At 44.1% G+C, this 21,438-nt stretch overlaps 1 protein-coding gene across 6 annotated transcripts in view; it reads right to left on the bottom strand.

Annotated features, from left to right (window-relative positions):
• The window catches only part of lrrc56 (leucine rich repeat containing 56), a 243,125-nt gene that overhangs the window by 100,151 nt on the left and 121,536 nt on the right, over positions 1 to 21,438 (bottom strand). For all 6 annotated transcript variants that reach the window (XM_072273220.1, XM_072273218.1, XM_072273219.1 and 3 more), the window contains one exon: positions 16,027 to 16,224. In XM_072273220.1, coding sequence (XP_072129321.1) covers positions 16,027 to 16,224 — 198 coding nt within the window. The remainder of the gene's footprint in view (positions 1 to 16,026; positions 16,225 to 21,438) is intronic.

The raw sequence follows: 21,438 nt of genomic DNA, 5'->3' as shown, positions 1-21,438 counted from the left end.
CTCCCAGACGAGCTAAATCTTTTTTACGCTGGATTCAATGTCGCCATGAGGAGACCTGCAGATGATGCGACCGGCAGCTTAGTCATCTCTGAGGCTGAAGTATGCAGGTGTTTCCAACAGGTGGACAGTCACAAGGCTACAGGACCGGACGGCATATCAGGGCGGGTACTCAGGATGTGCGCGGCACAACTGGCAGTTGTGTTTACAGACATTTTTAATCTCTCCCCCTCCCAGCGTAGAGTGCCCTTCTGCTTCAAAACATCCACCATTATCCAAGGTAAAAAGACCAAGGTAACATGTTGTGGACACAGCGCAGCACATCACACAAACTAATCTTCTGTCCTTGGACTCACTTTTCACCACACACTGTCGAAGCAGTGCTACCAGGATAATCAAGGGCACGACCCACCCAGCCAACACACTTTTCGTCCCTCTTCCCTCTGGGAGAAGACTCAGGAGCTTGAAGACTTGTACGGCCAGATTCATGAACAGCTTCTTTCCAACTGTGATAAGACTGCTGAACGGATCCTGACCCGGATCTGGGCCGTACCCTCCAAATATCCGGACCTGCCTCTCGGTTCTTTTGCACTACCTTACTTTCCCTTTCCTATTTTCTATTTATTATCTATAATTTAAATTTTTAATATTTACTATCGATTTTTACTCCAGGGAGCGCGAAGTGCAGAATCAAATATCGCTGTGATGATTGTACGTTCTAGTATCAATTGTTTGGCGACAATAAAGTATAAAGTCTGAATGACTGGCATCCTGTCGCACACCTCAGAAATAAGCAAATGCTTTGAGAGTCTAGTCAAGGTCTACATCTGCAGTATGCTGCCACCCACACTGGACTCCCCTGACAATTCACCTACCGACACAACTCATCGTCAGACGACGCAATAACCATAGCTCTACACACCGTCCTTACATATCTGGAGAAGAGGAATGCTTATGTGAGAATGCTGATTTGGACTACAGTTCAGCATTCACCACCATAATTCCCTACAGGGCTTAAGGTGAATAAGTCACCTGGTCCAGATGGACTCCATCCTAGAGTCCTGAGAGAGGTTGCTGAAGATATAGTGTATGCATTTGTCATAATCTTTCAAGGATCACTTGATTCTGGTATTGTCCCGGAGGATTGAAAGATTGCAAATGTCACTCTACTCTTTAAGAAGGGAGGAAGGCAAAAGAAAAGAAATTATAGGCTAGTTAGGCTGGACTCAGTGGTTGGGAAGTGTTGGTGTCCATTATGAAGAATGGGGTTTCAGGGTACTTGAAGACTAATGATGAAATAAGCCAAAGTCAGCATGTTTTCTGCAAAGGGAAATCTTGCCTGACAAATACATTCCAATTCTTTGAAGGAAGTACCGAGCAGGGTGGACAAAGGAGAAGCAGTGGATGTCATTTACTTGGATTTTCAGAAGGCATTTGATAAGGTGCTTCACATGAGGCTGCTTAACAAGATAAAATCCTATGGCGTTACAGGAAAGATACTGGTATGGATAGGGGAATGGCTGGCAGGCAGGAGGCAGCAAATGGAAATAAAGGCAGCCTTTTCTGGTTGGCTGTCAATGACTAATGGTGTTCCTCAGGGGTCAGTATTGGGACTGCTACTTTTCACGTTGTTTGTCAGTGATTTAGATAATGGAATTGATGGTTTTGTGGCAAAGTTTGTGGATGATATGAAGATAGGTGGAGGAGTAGATACTGCTGAGAAAGCATTGCGATTGCACAGGACTTGGACAAATTGGAAGAACGGGCAAAAAAGTTGAAGATGGAACACAGTGTTGGGAAATATATGATAAAGCATTTTGGTAAAAGGAACAAAAGTGCAGACTATTATTTAAATAAGGAGAAGGTTCAAACATCAGAGGTGCAGATGGACTTAGGAGTCCTCGTGCAAGACTCCCTGAAGGTTAATTTACAGGTTGAGTCTGTGGTAAAGAAGGCAAATGCAATGTTGGCATTTATTTCAGGGGGAATAAAATATAAAAACAAGGAGGTAATGCTGAGGCTTTATAAGACACTGGTCAGGCTGCACTTGGAGTATTGTCAACAATTTGGGGCCCCATATCTCAGAAAGTATGTGTTATCATTGGAGAGAGTCCAGAGGAGGTTCAGAAGGATGATTCCAGGAATGAAGGGGTTAATATATAAGGAGCATCTGACAGCTTTGGGCCTGTACTCACTGGAATTTAGAAGAATGCGGGGGTGGGGATCTCATTGAAACCTACAATGGATATAGGGCTAGGTAGGTGGATGTGGAGAGGATGCTTCTTATGGTGGGGGTACTCAGAACTAGAGGGCACAGCCTCAAAATTGAGGGGCGACCCTTTAGAACGGAGGTAAGGAGGAACTTTTAGCCAGAGAGTAGTAAATCTGTGGAATGCTCGGCCACAGACTGCAGTGGAGAACAAGTCCATGCGAATATTTAAGGCAGGGTAATCATTTCCTGATTGGTCAGGGCATCAAAGGATATGGCGAGAGAGCACACGAATGGGGTTGAGTGGGATCCGGGATCAGCCATGAAGGAATGGCGGAGCAGATGATGGGCTGAATGGCCTAATTTGGCTCCTGTGTCTTATGGACATACACTTCCATTGATAGGGCAGGAGCTATCTGATGAGCTACCTATTTTAGTGTGATGGTGCACTTACTGTGGCACTGCACATCTGTCTACCTGATGTAAGGTGCAGCCCACGAGCACTGCAGATTTACATGAGGGAATGATTGTTTAGGAGGCATAGAGTACTACCACACAGAAACAGGCCCTTTGGCCCTTTTAGGCTAGGCTGAAACAGAGTCTGAGCACCTCAAGTTGAAGAAAATAAAAACACTGGAGAATGAGTGGAGGGGAAGCAGTCCTCACTAAAAGATAATGCTTGGCCATGATTACATTACTGTGACTACCTGCTTTGTGGACATTGGTGCCATAATCCCTACATTATGTGGGTAAGTACACTTTACACTTCCTGACTGGTTGGATACCTGTGACATAAATGGCACTACAAGTGTACCCAGACTCTTACTTTATGCCCTCTCCCCCACCCACCCACTTTCCCCTTCACCTGGCTTCACCCATCACCTTCTCACTTGTCCTCCTTAATCCTCCCCCCACATTCTTATTCTAGCTTCTGCCCTCTTCCTTTTTCAGTCCTGATGACGGGTCCCAGCCCGAATGGTTGACTGTTTATTCCCCCCACCACCAAAGATGCTGCCTGGCCTATTGAGTTCCTCCAGCATTCTGTGTGTGTTGCTACAAGAGCAGTCGGTCCTTTTTCTACACAAACAGGATCAATGAAAGAGCAAGAGCACAGAAGACAACAAACTGTGCAAATGCAAATATAAATAAATAGCAATAAATAACGAGAGCACAGAATAACCAGATAAAGAGTCGTTAAAGTGAGATCATTGGTTGTGGGAACATCTCAGTAGATGAGTGTGGTTATCCTCTTTTGTTCAAGAGCCTGATGGTTGAGGGGTAGTAACTGTTCCTGAACCTGGTGGTGTGAGTCCTGAGGCTCCTGTACCTTCTTCCTGATAGCAGCAAGAAAGGAGCATGGCCTGGGTGGTGAGGATCTTTGCTAATGGATGCTGCTTTCCTACGACAGTATTTCAATGTATGTGAGCTCCGTTGTTGGGAGGACTTTACCCGAGATGCAGTGGGCTGAATCTACCACATTTTGTAGGATTTTCCATTCACACCATTCCACCAGATTGCCCTTGGGAGCAGCTGCAACAACTGTAACTATTGGAGGAATGGCAGTAACAGACAAGAGGTATTTACAGTACACTATGAAGACAAAAGAACACTTCAAGCAACTCTGTGAAAAGGTTATTGAAAAGCACAAATTACTGAATATCCTTAGAGTACAGTTGTCAATCATCAAGAAACGGAAAGAATATGGCACAGCTGTAAACCTGCCAAGAGCAGGCCATCCTTAAAAACTGAGTGACCGTGGAAGAAGGGGACTAGTGAGGGAGGCCACCAAGAGACCTGTAACAACTCTGGAGGAGTTACAAGCTTCAGAGGCTAAGATGGGAGAGACTGTGCATACTACAACTGTTGTCCAGGTGCTTCACCAGTCGCAGCTTTATGGGAGAGTGGCAAAGAGAAAGCCACTGTTGAAAAAAATTCACATGAAATCTCAGCTAGAGTTTGCCAGAAGGTATGTGCACACCAAACACCACACATCATTGTAGATACACCAGCCCCGCTGTGAAGCATGGTGGTGGCTGAATCTCCATAACGTCAAGCCCTCAGCTTCCATCACTCCAGGAAAACAGTCCCAACCTGTACAATCTCCCTTATAATTCAAGCCCACCAGTCCAGGCAAAAACCCTCTTTTGAATCTTTTCGCTGTCCTCTCCATTCTTCTTCCAGTACAATGTTCAGAGCCCAGCAGCGTTCTCTATCACTGTGACATGACGTCTTAACTCATGAAGTCAATAAAAGCAAGAAAGCCATACTTGGAAGGCAGAAAGGAATAGGATAGATTGGCTGGTTGAGTAGTGTTGCAGTAACAATCTTGCACTCAACGCCAGCAAGACCAAGGAACTGATTGTGGACTTCAGCAAGGGCTAGTCCAGAGAACACACACCAGTCTTCACTGAGGGGTCAGTGGTGGAAAGGGTGAGCACTTTCAAGTTCCTGGGTATCAACATGTCTGCGATCTATCCTGGGCCCAACATATTGATGCACGCACTTATTCCGGAAGCCCAATTAGTGGCAGGAGCAGAGCACTGTGAATTAAATAAAAGTACAGAAGGGACAAGCAGGGCGGCCATTGTTGGGAGTAGCCCAGTGGTGAGAGTAGGAGTGTCAGGCTTTGCCTCAAAGGAGGCTTCAGCTCAAAAGAGGCGTTAGCACTAGGTAAGTTTCTGTTAAAGTTCCTTTTTTTCTTTTTTCTCTGACTGTACCTAGTGTAGTAAATGGCCATTGTGTGTACTTCATGCTGGATGTTGGAATCCTGGAAGACCCAGATTCTCCCAGGGAACTATATCTGCATGAATTTCATCTGGCTGCAGCTCCTTGAAGATCGTGTTGAGGATCTGGAGCAGCAGCTGGATGACCTTCGGCTTATACGGGAGAGTGAGGAGATAATCGATCAGAGTTACAAGGAAGTAGTCACACCTAAGATGTAGGAGGTGAGTAGCTGAGTGACTGTCAGGAGAAATGGAAATGTGAATAGGCAATTAGCGGAGTGCCCCTGTGGCCATTCCCCTCTATAATAACTATACCGTTTTGGATACTGCTGTGGGGGATGACCTCTCAGGGAAATGCCACGGAGACCGGGGATCCATGGTGCAGAAGGGAAAGAGGGAGAAGAGGGGAGCGGTAGTGATAGGGGACTCAATAATCAGAGGAACAGACAGGAGATTCTGTGGATGTGAACGGGACAGCTGAATGGTATGTTGCCTCCTAGGTGCCAGGGTCAGGGACGTCTCGGATCATGTCCACAGTATTTTGCAGGAGGAGGGAGAGCAGCCAGATGTCTTGGTACAATTGGTAGCAATGACATAGAAAGGAGAAGCAAGAGTCCTGAAGAGAGACTTTAGAGAGCTAGGCAGAAGCTGAGAAGTATGATCTCCAGCGTAGTAATTTCTGGATTGCTACCTGTGCCATATGCTAGTGAGGGTAGAAACAGGATGGTTTGGCAGATAAATGCGTGGCTGAGAAGCTGGTGCAGGGGAAGGGCTTTGGGTTCTTGGATCACTGGGATCTCTCCTTGGGGACGTATGACGGCTTGCACCTGAACCCAAGGGGGACCAACATCCTTGAGGACAGGTTTGGTAGAACTGTTGGAGAAAGTTGAAAGTAATTTGGCAGGGGAATTGGAACTGGAGTGAAGGGACTCAGGATAGGATGGATGGTAGAAAAACAAAGATAGTATGCAGTCAGGCTGTCAGAAAGGGCAGGCAGGTGATAGGACATTATTACAGCCCGCAGGGTGAGTATCAGTGCATTAGGGATGCAAAATCAAAAGGGGTAGCAAATATAGTACTCAAAGTGTTGAATCTCAACACACAGAGTATTAGAAATAAGGTAGATGATCTTGTTGCACTTTTACAGATTGTCAGGTATGATGTTGTGGCCATCACTGAATCGTGGCTGAAGGATGGTTGTATTTGGAAACTGAATATCCAAGGTTACACGTTGTATCAGAGGGATAGGACTGTAGATAGAGGGGGAGGTGTGGCTCTGCTGGTAAAGAATGGCATCAACTGAGTAGAAAGATGTGACATAGGATCAGAAGATGTTGAATCCTTGTGGGTTGAGCTAAGAAATTGCAAGGGTAAAAGGATCCTGATGGCAGTTATTACAGGCCTCCCAACAGTGGCTGGGATGTGGACCACAGATTACAACAGGAGATAGAAGAGGCGAGTCAAAAGGGCAATGTTATGGTAGTCATGGGAGATTTCAACACGCAGGTTGATTGGGAAAATCAGGTTGGTAATGGATCTCAAGAGAATGAGTTTGTTGAATGCCTGTGAGATGGCTTTTTAGAGCAGTTTGTCATTGAGCCTACTAGGGGATCAGCTATACCTGACTGGTTGTTATGTAATGAACCAGAGGCAATTAAGGAGCTTAAGGTAAAAGAATCTTTAGGAGACAGTGACCACAACATGATTGAATTTAACCTGAAATATGATAGGGAGAAAGTAAAATCTTACATAGTAGTATTTCAGTGGAGTAAAGGAAATTACATGGGTATGAGAGAGGAATTGGTCAAAGTAAGTTTGAAGGAGATTCTGGCAGGGATGTCAGCAGAGCAGCAATAGTGTGAGTTTCTGGGAAAAAGAAGGTGCAGGATAGATTTATTCCAAAAACAAAGAAATACTCAAATGGCAAAATTGTACCATTGTGGCTGACAAGGTAAGTCAAAGCTAATGTAAAAGCAAAAAAGAGGGTATACAACAAAGCAAAAATTAGGGAAAGACAGAGGACTGGGAAACTTTTGAAAACCTAGAGAGAGTAACTAAAAGAATCATTAGGAGGGAAAGGATGAAATATGAAAGCAAGCTAGCAAACAATATCAAAAAGAATATAGGACTGTCAGAAAATGAGGCCAGAGAAATGATAATGGGGGACAAGGAAATGGCAGATGAACAAAATGAATATTTTGCATCAGTCTTCACTGTGGAAGACACTAGCAGTATGCCAGATGTTGAAGGGTGTGAGGAAAGATAAGTGAGTGCAGTTACTATTACAAGGGAGAAGATGCTCAAAAAGCTGAAAGACCTAAGGGTACATAAGTCACCCAGACCACAGTAACTGCACCCCAGGATTATGAAAGAGGTAGCAGTAGAGATTGTGGTGGCATTAGAAATGATCTTTTAAAAATCATTGGACTCTGGCATGGTGTCAAAGGACTGGAAAATTGCAAAAATCACTCCACTTTTTAAGAAAGGAGGAAGGCAGCAGAAAGGAATTGATAGACTAGCTAGCCATTCCTCAGTGGCTGGGAAGATGTTGGAGTCAATTGTTAAGGATGAGTTTATGGATAATTGGTGACACAGGACAAGATAGGACAAAGTCAGCACGGTTTTCTTATGGGAAAATCTTGCCTAATGAACCTGCTGGAATTCTTTGAGGATATTACAAGTAGGATAGATAAAGGGGATACAGTGGTTGTTGTACATTTGGACTTTCAGGAGGCCTTTGACAAAGTTTCACACGAGGCTGCTTACCAAGTTAAAAGCTCATGTTATTACAGGAAAGTTACTAAGATGGTTAGAGCATTGGCTAGTTGGTAGGAGGCAGTGAGTGGGAATAAAAGGATCCTTTTCTGGTTGGCTGCCACTGACTAGTGGTGTTCCGCAGGGGTCGGTGTTGGGACTACTTCTTTTTATGCTGTGTATGAATGACTTAGATGATGGAATGGATGGCTTTGTTGCCAAGTTTGTAGATGATACGAAGATTGGTGGAGGGGCAGGTAGTGTTGAGGAAACAGGTAGGATGCAGGAGGACTTAGATTAGGAGAATGGGCATGAAAGTGGCAATGAAATACTATGTTGTATAATGCATGGTCATACACATTGGTAGAAGAAATACATGTGCAGACTATTTTCTAAACAGGGAGAAAATCCAAAAATCTGAGATTCAAGGAGACTTGGGAGTCCTCGTGCAGAACACTCTAAAGGTTAACTTGCAGTTAGAGTCATTGGTGAGAAAGGCAAATGTAATGTTAGCATTCATTTCAAGAGGTCTAGAATACAAGAGCAGGGATGTGATGCTGAGGCTTTATAAGGCACCGGTGAAGCCTCACCTTGAGTATTGTGAACAGTTTTGGGCTCCTCATCTAAGAAAAGATGTGCTGACATTGGAGAGGGTTCAGTGGAGGTTCACAGGATGATTCCGGGAATGAAAGGATTATCATACAAGGAACATTTGATGGCTCTGGGTCTGTACTGGCTGGAATTTAGAAAAATGAGGGGGGGGGGGTCTCATTGAAACCTTTTGAATGTTGAAAGGCCAAGACAGAGCAAATGTGGAAAGGATGTGGGAGTCTAGAACAAGAGGGCACAGCTTCAGGATAGAGTGGCATCCATTTAAAACAGTGACATGGAGAAATTTCTTTAGCCAGAGGGTGGTGAATTTGTGAAATTTGTTACCACAGGCAGCTGTGGAGGCTAGATCACTGGGTAAATTTAAGGCAGAGACTGCTCTTGTATTGGTCACAGCATCAAAGGTTACGGGGAGAAGGCTAGGGAGTGAGGCTGAGAAGGGGAAACAAGGATCAGCCATGATTGAATGGTGGAGCAGAGTCAATGGGCCAAATGGCCTAAATCTGCTCCTATGTCTTATAGTCTTATGGTCTAATTACAAAGAAGGCAGTGGCTATATTTCATTAGGAGTTTGAGGAGATTTATTCTCAAAGACTTCAACAAATATTTGCGGATATACCGTGGAGATTATTCTGACTGGTTGCATCACTATCTGGTATGGAGGCACCAATACACACCCTCAAAAAGGTGGGATCCATCATTAAGGACCCCCAGCATCCAGGACACCATGATATTTGTTGGTTTCCAGCACCAGCCCAATGCAAGACATAAAAATGACTATAAGTTATAATAATAGATAAAAAATAAATAGTGCAAGAAAAGAACAAAATAGTGAGTAGCATTCCGTTTAATGGACCATTCAGAAATCTGATGGTGGAGAAGAAGCTGTTCCTGAAACATTAATTGTGCATCCTCAGTCTTCTGTACCTCTTCCCTGAGGGAAGTCATGAGGAGAAGGCATAAGCCAGGTGATGATGAGGGACCTTCTTAATGGATGCTGTCTTCTTCAGGCATCGTCTTTTGAAGATGTCCTCAGTGGTGGGGTGGCTAGTGTCCATGATGGAGCTGGCTAAGTTTACAACCCTCTGCAACTTGTTCCAATCCTGTACATTGGAGCCACCATACCATTCAATGATGCAACCAGTCAGAAGGGTCTCCAGGGTACATTTGCTAGACTTTGCTGACATTCCAAATTTCCTCAAACTCCAAATAAAGTAGAGCTGCAGGCATGGCTCCTTTGAAAGTGCAATATGTTGGACCCACGATAAACCCTATAAGTTTGTTGAAACCCAGGAATGTGAAACTGCTCACTCTTTTCCTCTTTGATGCTCATTGTCAAGACAAGGAAACAAAGTAATCACTTGTCCGAAGAGAAACTCTGCCCATGTACTGTTCCCTCAGCTGGAAATGTTGACCATTCCAAGATTCCTGATGTCTACACTGGGCCTACACCAGGGCAGGAGATCCTGCATTCTCCCGTGTCTGGGAGGGGGAACTGGAGGGGGTTTAATTCTAGCGGGAAGCTTTGTTAATGCTGCATGGTGGGGTTTAAACTAGTTTTGCAGGAGAATGGGAACCAGAGTGCCAGAACAGTTAGTGGAGAGGTTGTGGAGGCAGATATTGGTAAGACTTCAGACAAGGTTAGGAATCAAAAGGTTGAATCTAATGCGATTAGTGTCCTGAGTTGCGTATATTTTAATGCAAGGAGTATCTGAGGAAAGGTGGATAATAGTGCTGAAGATGAGGTAACACACATAAAAGTTGCTGGTGAACGGTCTTGGCCCGAAATGTCAACTGTACCTCTTCCAATAGATGCTGCCTGGCCTGCTGCGTTCCACCAGCATTTTGTGTGTGTTGTTTGAATTTCCAGCATCTGCAGATTTCCTCATGTTTGCATTTCTGAAGATGAGGTAGCTGGTTTACAAACAGAGGCAATATGTTGTGAGGACAGGCTGTTGACAGGGCAAATTTGCCGTCAATGGGATGAGTTGCAACGTAAAAGATAGACAGAATTGAAAAGGTGAATACAGGACTTAAGGTGTTGTATCTGAATTTGAGCAGTATACGGAATAAGGTAAAAGAACTTGCAGCACAGTTGCAGTCTGGCAGGTATGATGTTGTAGGCATCACCGTATCATGGCTGAAAGGTTATGGTTGGGAGCTTAATGTCCAAGGATACACATTGTATCGAAAACAGGCAGGAAGGCAGAAGGGCAGTGCTGCTCCATTGGTAAAAAATTAAGAAAGCGGTGACATGTGGCCTACAAATTACAATAGGAAATAAAAAAGGCATGCCATAAGGGCGAAGTTTCAATAGTCATGTGGGACTTCAACATGCAGGCAGATTGGGAATCAGGTTGGTGCTGGATTAAAGGAGGGGGAATTTCTAGAGTGTCTATCAGATGGCTTTCTAGAGCAGCTCGATCTGAATCCACTGGAGGATCAGCTATTCTGGATTGGGTGTTGTGGAATGAACCAAAATTGATTAGAGAGCTTAAGGTGAAAGAACCCTTAGGGACAAGTGATCATAATATGATCAACTTCACCCTGAAATTTGAGAAGGAGAAGCTAAGGTCAGATGTATCAGTATTACAGTGGAGTAAAGGGTATGACACACGCATGAGAGAGGAGTTGGCCAGAATTGATTGGAAAAGAACACTGGCAGGGATGATGGCAGAGCAGCAATGGCTGGAATTTCTAGAAACAACTCAGAAGACAGAGGATATATACATCCCAAAGAAGAAGAAATATTCTAAAGGAAAGAAGACACAACCGTGGCTAACAAGATAAGTCAATGCCAGCATAAAAACCAAAGAGGGCATATAATAGAGCAAAAATTAGTGAGAAGTTAAAAGAGTGGGAAGATTTTAAAAATCAATGGAAGGCAACTGAAAACACTACTAAGAAGACAAAGATGAAATACAAATGTGAGCTAGTCAATAATATTGAAAAGGATACCAAAAGTTTCTTCAAATACGTAAAGTGTAAAAGAGAGTTGAGAATGGATATCAGACCACTGGTAAATGATGCTGGAGAGGTGGTAATGGGGGACAAGGAAACAGCAGACAAACTGAATAAGTATTTTGCATCAGCCTTCACTGTGGAAGACACTAGCATTGTTGTGGAAGTTCCAGCTTTCAGGGGACATGAAGTGTGTGAGGTTGTCAAAACTAGAGAGCAGGTTCTAGGGAAACAGAGAAGTCTGAAGTTAGATAAGTCACCTGGACTAGATGGTGTACACCCCAGACATCTGAAAGAGGTGGTTGAAGCATTCATGGAGGCATTAGTAATGATTTTTCAGGAATCATTCGATTTTAGAATGGTTCCAGAAGACTGGAAAATTGCAAATTTTATTCCCTTCTTTAAGAAGGGATAGAGGCAGAAGAAAGGAAACTATGGGCTAATTAGTTAGTCTGACCTCAGTGGTTGGGAAGACATTGGAGTTGATTATTAAGGACGAGGTCTCAGGGTAATTGGAGGCACATGACAAAATAGGCTCTATTCAGCATGGTGTCCTCAAGAGAAAATCTTGCCTGACAAATGTTGGAATTCTTTGAGGAAATAGCACACGAGATATACAAAAGAGAATCAGTTGATGTTTTCTGCTTGGATTTTCATAAGGCCTTTGACAAGGTGCCACACATGAGGCTGTTAACAAGCTACCAGCAACATGGCATTACAGGAAAGATTATAGCATGGATAAAGCAGTAGCTGATTTTCAGGAGGCAAAATATGAGAACAATGGGAGCCTTTCCTGAATGGCTGCCAGTGACTGGTGGTGTTCCAGTGGGGTCTGTGTTGGGACCGATTCTTTTTAAGTTATATGTCAATGATTGGATAATGGAATTGATGACTTTGTGGCAAAGTTTGCAGCTGATATGAGATAGGTGGAGGGTCAGGTAGCTTTGAGGAAGTAGAGAGGCTACCATTATTAGGATAATGGACAAAGAAGTGGCAGATAGAATACAATGTGGGGAAGTGTACTTTGGTAGAAGAAATGAAAAGGTTGTCTATTTTCTAAATGGAGAAAATACAAAAAAACTGAGGTGCAAAGAGACTTGGGAGTTCTTGTGCAGGATTCCCTAAAGGTTAATTTGCAGGTTAAGTCGGTGGTGAGGAAAACAAATTCAATGTTAGCACTCATTTCAAGAGGACTAGAATATAAAAGCAAGGTTGCAATGTTGAAATTTTATAAAGCACTGGTGAGGCCTCATTTGGAGTATTGTGAGCATGTTTAGACTCCTTATTTTAGAAAGGATATGCTAAAATTGGAGAGGGTTCAAAGGAAGTTCACGAAAATGATTCTAGGATGGAATGGCATGTCATATGAAGAGCGTTTGATGGCTCTGGGCCTGTTTCACTCGAATACAGAAAAATGAGGAGTGATCTCATTGAAACCTATCGAATGGTGAGAGGCCTTGATCGAGTGGATGTGAAGAGGTTATTTTCTATGTGGGAGAGTCTTAGACCAAAGGACACAACCTCGGAACAGAGCAGTCTCCCTTTAAGAATGGAGATGAGGAGGAAATTCTTTAGCCAGAGTGTGGTGAATCTGTGGAATTCTTTGCCACAGGCAGCTGTGGATGTCAAGTCTTTATATTCATTTAAGGCAGAGGTTGATATATTCTAGATTGGTCATTAAAGGATGAAAGGATATAGGGAGAAGGCAGGAGATTGGGGTTGAGAGAAAAATTGGATAAACCGTGATGAAATGGCGGAGCAGACTCGATGGCAAAATGGTCTAACTCTGCTCCAATTTCTTGTGGTCCGTAGAAAATCAGCTCTCGGTGAGGTGAAAATAAGGCACAAGACTGTAGTGCTGCTCAACTCTTCGACACTGATCACACCAGCAACTGCTGTTTAATGGTCAATGGAATTTAAATTCATTATCTTTGTGTTCTGGGCAGATTGGGCTTGTCAGCCGTGGCTGGCAGTTCATCTAGGTGAAGGAAAAATCTGATCTCAAATCTCTGTTGCTTTATGGGAAAGGCATGGAAAATGCTTCAGGAGTAAACCTTGTGGAGAAACCTGGAGATGGACTCCCTAAGGCAGTCCTACGTTGAGTTCAGCGCTGATTGGCAGCTCCTGTGATGCCACTGGTGTGAGACTGTATTAGTCTCTGCCATTTCTTTGATTCATCAGCTACGTGGAGAGGGGTTCAGCAGTCTGCTTTATGGGCAACAGCTTGCTCTCCATGTTGTAGTGACCTGGCTTGTGTATACATAGACAGCTAGGTCGACCCTGACCAACAGAGACTCGTATCTTTGTCTGCAATAAGGTTACAGAGAAATGCAGAGAATTCGTCCTCTTTTCTGGTGAACTGACTACATGAAAACAAAACCACCAACCTGACAAATGACTTGTGAGGTTGCATGTTGTCAGTGCTGTAGTTGATAGGAGTTTACAGCGTGGTGCCGTACCCTGCTATAAAATGGAGGGTAAATGTAACTGAGTAGTGATGCAGATTTTGATTTTGATGTTTGGTAACAGTATTGTGCCAGACATAAAAAATTATTTTAAGTTACAATAAGAAAAATATATTAAAAATAACTGGTACAAAAAGAGACAAAATAATGAAGCATTGTTCATAGGTTCATTGTCATTTAGAAATCTGATGGCAAAGTGGAAGAAACTGTTCCTGAAAAGTTATGAATGTGTTTTTAGGCTCCTGTGCCATCTCCCTGATGGTTACAATGAGAAGAGGGCATGTCCTGGGTAATGTGGGTTCTTAATGATGGCTGCTACCTTTTTGAGGCATCATCTTTTCAAGATGTCCTTGATGGTGGGGGAGGCTAGCGACCATGGCGGAGTTAGCTGAGACTACAATCCTGAAGAAGAGTCTTGGCTTGAAACATGAACTGTTAGTTAATTTCCATGGACGCTGCCTGACTTGCTGAGTTCCTCCAGCATTTTGTACGTGTTGCTCCGGAGTACCAGCATCTGCAGAATTTCTCGTGTCTACAATCCTCTGCAGCTTCTTCCAGTCCTGTGCATTGGCCCCTCCATACCAGACAGTGATGCAAATAGTCAGAATACTCTCCATAGAACATCTGTAAAAACTTGCAAATCTTTGGTGACATACTAAATGTAAGAATGCTTATATAATCATAGCCCGTTTTATAATGAGTTTGAATTAATTAGTGCACGTTGTCTTGCGAATGCTTTTTATGATCCCTGTTGAGTTTCAATGCAGGCTTATAGAGCTTCTGGTAAATTGCAGTGTGTATCTGTACAGCAGTCTGGAAGGCTGGAATTTGAAACAGGGATTCTGCAACATTCCCTCAATCATCCCAGGAGTCCATTGACTGAGCTCTTAATGCCTTTCACATTCCTACACAATTCAAAAAGGCTTAAATATCATACAGAACAAAGTATATAAATGCTTTATCAGCTGCTCTCTTTCCTATGCAGGATCATCCACCTGTTGTTTTCATCCATTACTCAGATCCAGGCATCATGTACGAGTACAGCATTTACTGGCCAGCCCTCGTTACTCTAAAACTGGATTAATAAGGACAGTGGACTTCCTTCACCAAACTTGTTGGGTGTTTGCAGCAACCTGGTGCTCTTAGGGTCCGATCATTTATTTATTTAGAGATACAGCGCTGCACAGGGCCTCCTGGCTCAATGTGTCGCACTGCCCAGCAACCCACCCTAGCCTAATCACAGGACAATTTACAATTAACCTACTAACTGGTACATCTTTGGATGGTGGAAGGAAACCAAAGCACCCGGAGAAAACCCATGGGTTCACAGGGAGAACATACAGACTTTCTTAGAGGATGCCAGAATTGAACTCTGATGCTCTCAGCTACGTTAGAGTGGTGCTAACAGCTATGCTACCATGGTGTCCCATAAAGATACTAATTTGTTACTGACCGTTGTGTTCTCCAGGTTATGGCAGGATTTCATATCCCTGACCCACCTGCCAGTCAGAAATACAGCGCTGAGCTGAAGACGCCCGCTGCCTGGAGCACTCGGCAAATCCAAACTCAAACGCTTGCTCATACGTATAGGCTGCACACAAGGGAAGGAGGACTCATTTGATCATTTTAATTCGATGTTTAATTAGGTGATCACTTTCAAGAACTTGATCATTCATGTTCTCAGTATTATTTATTTTTTATTTGTTTTCTTTTGTTCATTGGTTGTTTGCCAATCTTTGTTTATTTTGTATTTATTTTTATTTTATTTAGAGATACAGCACAGTAACAGGCACTTCCAGTTCACCAAGCCGCACTGCCCAATGACACCTATATGACCAATTATCTACAAACCCGCATGTCTTTGGGATATGTGAGGAAACCAGAGCACCCGGAGGAAAACATGCAGTCACAGGGAGAACACTCAAACTCGTTATAGACAGTGGAAGGAATTGAACCCACGTCACTGGTGTTTTAAAGCATTACGCTAACTGCTATGTTGCCATGCCATATACAGTTTTTAATAAATTCTATTGCATTTCTTTATTTTCCTATAAATGCAAAAAACAATGAATCTCAGGGTAGTATATGGTGACATTTGTGTACGTTGATAATAAATTCACTTTGACTTTGACTTCCCAGGTGTAATGTGGAATTTGAACACATCTTCAGTTCAGGCCTCTGCATTACTAGTCCAGGAAGGTAATCACAACATTACAGTAATTCCTAAATTAGTTCCGATGATTGTAAATAATATTTAATGAAAACCATCATAACCACACTCATAATGAAAGTAATGTACTCATGTTACCTCTGCGGCCCCTGGGTTTTGTTGAAAGCACAAAGGGTTTCCTTCCAGCGTGAGGGTATTCAGCCTGTGGCACAGAGCTATGTAGTGGATCTGCACAATATCTTCGATATTGTTCCCTTCCAGGTCGAGCACTTCCAGGTGCTCTAGCATGCTGACCGGGCTAACGTCTGAGATGTTGTTGTACGCCACATACAGTTCCTGTGGAAAAAAGAAGGGAACATTAGAAACACAAGGAAAATATCAGTGGGATAACCAATGGTGCTTCTTCCTTGCGGCGACACCCACTCACAGAATTTAGGATGAGCGTTACTTTGGCAAGGCACTTGACAAGGTCCCACATGGGGTACAGTATTGGTCGAGAAGATTCAGTCGCGCAGCATTCAGGATGAGGTAGTCAATTGGATTAGACATTGACCTCATGAGAGAAACCTGAGACTGGTTGCCTCACTGATGGGCAGCCTGTGATTAGTGGTGTGCTGCAGAATCACGCTGGGACCTTTGTTTATCATCTATATCAATGATCCGGATGACAATGTGATAAACTAGATCAGCAACTTTGTGGATGACACCAAGACTGAGCTGTAGTGGATAGTGAGGAAGGCTGTCAAAGTTGCAGAATGCAGTGGACCAGCAGGAAAGTGTACTGAAAATTGGAACTTACTGCGGACAAGTATAATGTGTTGCACTTTGGGAGAACAAACCAGGGTAGGACTTACATGGGACATGAAGGAATGCAGCAGAACATGGGATCTGGGAATATAGATCCACATAGGGGAAGCCCAGGTAGAGAGGGCCACAAAGAGATCTTTTGGCATACTGGCCTTCATAATTCAAAGTATTGAGTACAGGAGGTGGGATGTTATGCAGAAATTGTATAAGGCATTGGTAAGGCCTAATTTGGAGTACTATGTACAGATTTGGTCAACTACCTACAGGAAAGATACAGTACCAATAAGATTAAAAGAGTTCAGAGAAAATTGACAAGGATGTTGCCAGTACTTGAGGACCTGAGTGACAGGGAAAGTTTGAATAGGTTAGGATCCTATTTCCTGGAGCGGAGGAGAATGAGTGGAGACGTGGTAGAAGTATACAGAATATGAGGGTTATAGGTATGATAAATGTAAGAAGGCATTTTCCACTGAGGTTGGGTGAGCCGAGAACTAGAGGTTTTGGGTTAAGGATGAAAGATGAAGTGTTTAGGGAGAACATGAGGAAGAATTTCTTCACTCGGAGGATGGTGAGAGTGTGGAACATGCAGCCAGCAGACGTGTTGAATGCGGATTTGATGCCAACATTTTAGCACAGCTTACACAGGTATGTGGATGGCAGGGGTATGGAGAGCTATGGTTCAGGTGCATGTTGATGGGGCTTGGCAAAATACTAGTTGGCACAAACTAAATGAGCTGAAGAGTCTGTTTCTGTGCTATGGTGTCCCCGACTCTCGGGTTCTACCAGAGTGACTCGGCTCCTGACCTCACTGCAGCTCGGCCCACAGATGGACAAAGCGCGGCACTCCAGACGTGGAGTGAGGGTAACTGCCCTCACCATCACAGCAACATCTGATCAAGTTTGGCATCAAGGAACACTAGTTAAACTGGAATCAGTGGAACTCGGGGGGGAAATCCCTCCACTGACTGGAATTGTACTGAGCTCAGAGGAAGATGGTCGTGCAGGTTGGAGTCAATCATCTCACCACGACATCTCTGCAGGAGTTCCCTGGGCAGTATCCTCAGCCCAGCCATCTTCAGCTACTTCATCAGTCACCTTCATTCCACGTAAGGTCAGAATATGGGGTGGTCAGTATTGTAGTGGTTAGCAGAACGCTATTACAGTGCCAGCAAACCAGGTTCAATTCTGCCACTGTCTATATGGAGTTTGTACATTGTCCCTATGACTGCGTGGGTTTCCTCCGGATGCTCTGGTTTCCTCCCACAGTCCCAAGATGTACATGTTAGTAAATTAATTGCCTACATGGCTGTTACTGGGCAGCATGGGCTTGTTGGGCCAAAAGTGCCTGTTACCGTGCTGTATCACTAAAAAGAAAGACCATTTGTATCTCCTCAGATAATGAAGCAACCAATATCCAAATGACAATATCCGGGCTGGGCTGATAGGTGATGAATAACATGACTGCCACACCAGAACTGGGCAATGACGATATGCAACAAGATCCAGCTCCCATCCTGACATTTGATAGTATTACAATCACTGAAGGCCCCACTATTGATATCCTGAGCATTGTAGATCACCAGAGTCTGAACTGGATTCGCTGAGCACACTGTATGACTACAAGAACAGGTCAGAGACTGGGATTCCTGCAGTGAGTAACTCACTCCCCACCTGCCAAAAGCCCATCCATCATCTACAAGGCTCAAGTTGGGAGTGTGGTGGAACACTCTCCATCGTCTTTCACTTTCAAGGACTTCATTTCATGTTCTCAATATCTACTGTTTCTTTATTCTTTACGTATTGTCTTTTGCACATTGGTTGTTTGTCTGTCCTGTTGGGTGTGGTCTTTCAATGATTCTATTGTGTTGCTTTGTATTTACTGTGAGTACCCACATGGAAATGAATCTCGGGGTTGTATATTGTGACACATATGTACTTTGATAATAAATTTACTTTGAACTTTAAGTGCAGCTTCAATAACACAAGAATCTTGACAACAGATACAGGACACAGCAGCCCATTTGACAGGCAGACCATGCACAACTACCTGTATTTACTCACTCCAATACGGATGTGCAATAGTAGCTGTTTGTATCATTTACAGGACACACTGCAGTAACCCACCAAGATCCACCACCTCTAACCACCAGCCTCTGGAAGTTGCCCTTCAAACCACACACTATCCTAACTTGGAAATATATCAGCAAAACACACACAATGCTGGAGGAACTCAGCAGGCCAGGCAGCATCTATGGAAAAGAATACAGTCGACATTTCGGGCAGAGACCCTTCAGCAGGACTGAATATATTGCTGTTATATATAGGTGACCTGATAGAGGTGTATAAGGTGATGAGAGGCATTGATTGTGTGGATAGTCAGAGGCTTTTACCCAGGGCTGAAATACTTGCTACAAGAGGACGCAGGTTTAAGGTGCTGGGGAGTAGGTACAGAGGAGATGAGATGTCAGGGGTAAGTTTTTTACTCAGAGAGTGGTGAGTGCATGGAATGGGCTGCCAGCAATGGTGGTGGAGGCAGATACGATAGGGTCTCTTAAGAGAATTTTGGACAGGTACATGGAGCTCAGAAAAATAGAGGGCTATGGGTAAGCATAGTAATTTCTAAGGTAAGGACATGTTTGACACAACTTTTTGGGCCGAAGGGCCTGTATTGTGCTGTAGGTTTTCTATGTTTCTATGTTTTTCATTGGTCAAATCAACAGCAGGGTAGCTGCGTGGCCTTGGTTGTGGTGTGGAACAGGCCTCATTTATGTACTGGGGTTGCCAGTTGTGGTCTCAGGGAAGGAGACGTGAGAGCTGGCTGTGTGCTGCTGGATTCCGCGCTGGGTTGAAAGCTGGCTTCTCCTATCAGTGCCGCTCTCCAGTGTTTGCTCCGTGGGAGACAACCTGGATTTTCCTGGTCCGTGTCTGCACTGCGTGAGATTTGGAACGGCTGCGGGACTGTTCTTACAAAAAAGAAGCTCCACGACAACATCCCATGCACCATCAATTTACAGGCCAAGCCATTCAGACACTTGGGCTAGATTATTATTTTTTAATACTATTAATACTATTGTTATTTTTTGTATCTGTGTTTATTTTCTTGCTATAATTATATGTGCTACGGGGACAGGTGAGCCTTGGGCTGGATGTCCTGCTCACTTAAGGAAGGTAAAGCACCCCAATAGCCTCTCTTTTCCAGCTGTAGTATCACTGTTAGGTTTGCTACGCAGGAGGTAACTCGCATATGGCCTCTCCTACACGACTGTGCCCATAGCAACGCCTTCACGTGGCGTCCCTGTTCTTACTGAGTTTACTATCTGATGACGCGACCGAGTATCCAGCAGTATTACTGGGTGGGCTCATCAGCCTTGGCTAGGAGAAGGACAACTCCGATTCCAAACCTGGGTAGATGGGATTTGTTGGCCGTGCCAGGCAGTCTCTCGGAGAAGGAAAACTCCGATACTCAACCTACAGCCTTGTAGTCACCGCAGCTCACTGTGCCATTGGGGAACGTCCCCTGGCCTAAAGAGTGGAATCGGTCCGTGTGCACCAATCGCTACTATAAACCTACGCAGCGCAGGCAGGAAGAAAAGTCCTATAGTGATGGAGTTCCCTCCTGATCTTCACAAATAAAGAACCAGCCATCATCATATGTGCGATATGCGCTGTGTGCTGTGAGCGATGGTTCTGTGCTTTGCACCTTGGCCCCAGGCAAATGTAGTTTCCTTTGGTTGTATGACAATTGAACTTGAAGTTGAACAGTCACTGGAAATAACCCCCGAAACAGCATTCCACCCACACCTCAAGGCCTGCAGGAGTTTGAAAAGGCAGCTCACTGCCATCTTCTCCAGGGCAGCTAGGAATGGACAATCGAACACTGGCTCAGCCTGTGAAACCCACATCCCTTTCATAAATATAAACTCAATTCTGTCACTCAATTAGAATGGTTTTGGAGAGGGTGCAGAAGTGGTTTACCAGGATACTGACTGGATTAGAGGGTAGGAGCTATAACAAGAGGTTGGACAAATTTTGATTGTTTTCTCTGGAGTGGCAGAGACTGAGGGGAGATCTGACAGAGGTTTACAAGATTATGAGAGATGTAGATAGAGTAGACAGACGGTACCTTTTTCCCCAGAGTTGAAATGTATAATACCAGAGGGCATACACTTAAGGTAAGAGAGATGCTCTGGTTTCCCGCCACAGTCCAAAGATCATAGAACATAGAACATAGAATAGTACAGCACAGTACAGGCCCTTCAGCCCACAATGTTGTGCCAATCCTCAAACCCTGCCTCCCATATAACCCCCCACCTTAAATTCCTCCATATACCTGTCTAGTAGTCTCTTAAACTTCACTAGTGTATCTGCCTCCACCACTGACTCAGGCAGTGCATTCCACGCACCAACCACTCTCTGAGTAAAAAACCTTCCTCTAATATCCCCCTTGAACTTCCCACCCCTTACCTTAAAGCCATGTCCTCTTGTATTGAGCAGAGGTGCCCTGGAGAAGATGCGCTGGCTATCCACTCTATCTATTCCTCTTAATATCTTGTACACCTCTATCATGTCTCCTCTCATCTTCCTTCTCTCCAAAGAGTAAAGCCCTAGCTCCCTTAATCTCTGATCATAATCCATACTCTCTAAACCAGGCAGCATCCTGGTAAATCTCCTCTGTACCCTTTCCAATGTTTCCACAGCCTTCCTATAGTGAGGTGACCATCCTGGTAAATCTCCTCTGTACCC

The sequence above is a fragment of the Mobula birostris genome, chromosome 11, assembly GCF_030028105.1.
Source record: "Mobula birostris isolate sMobBir1 chromosome 11, sMobBir1.hap1, whole genome shotgun sequence".
NCBI classification, from domain to species: domain Eukaryota; kingdom Metazoa; phylum Chordata; class Chondrichthyes; order Myliobatiformes; family Myliobatidae; genus Mobula; species Mobula birostris.
Note: the sequence above shows the minus strand (reverse complement) of the source record. Positions and strands in the feature narration are given on the sequence as shown.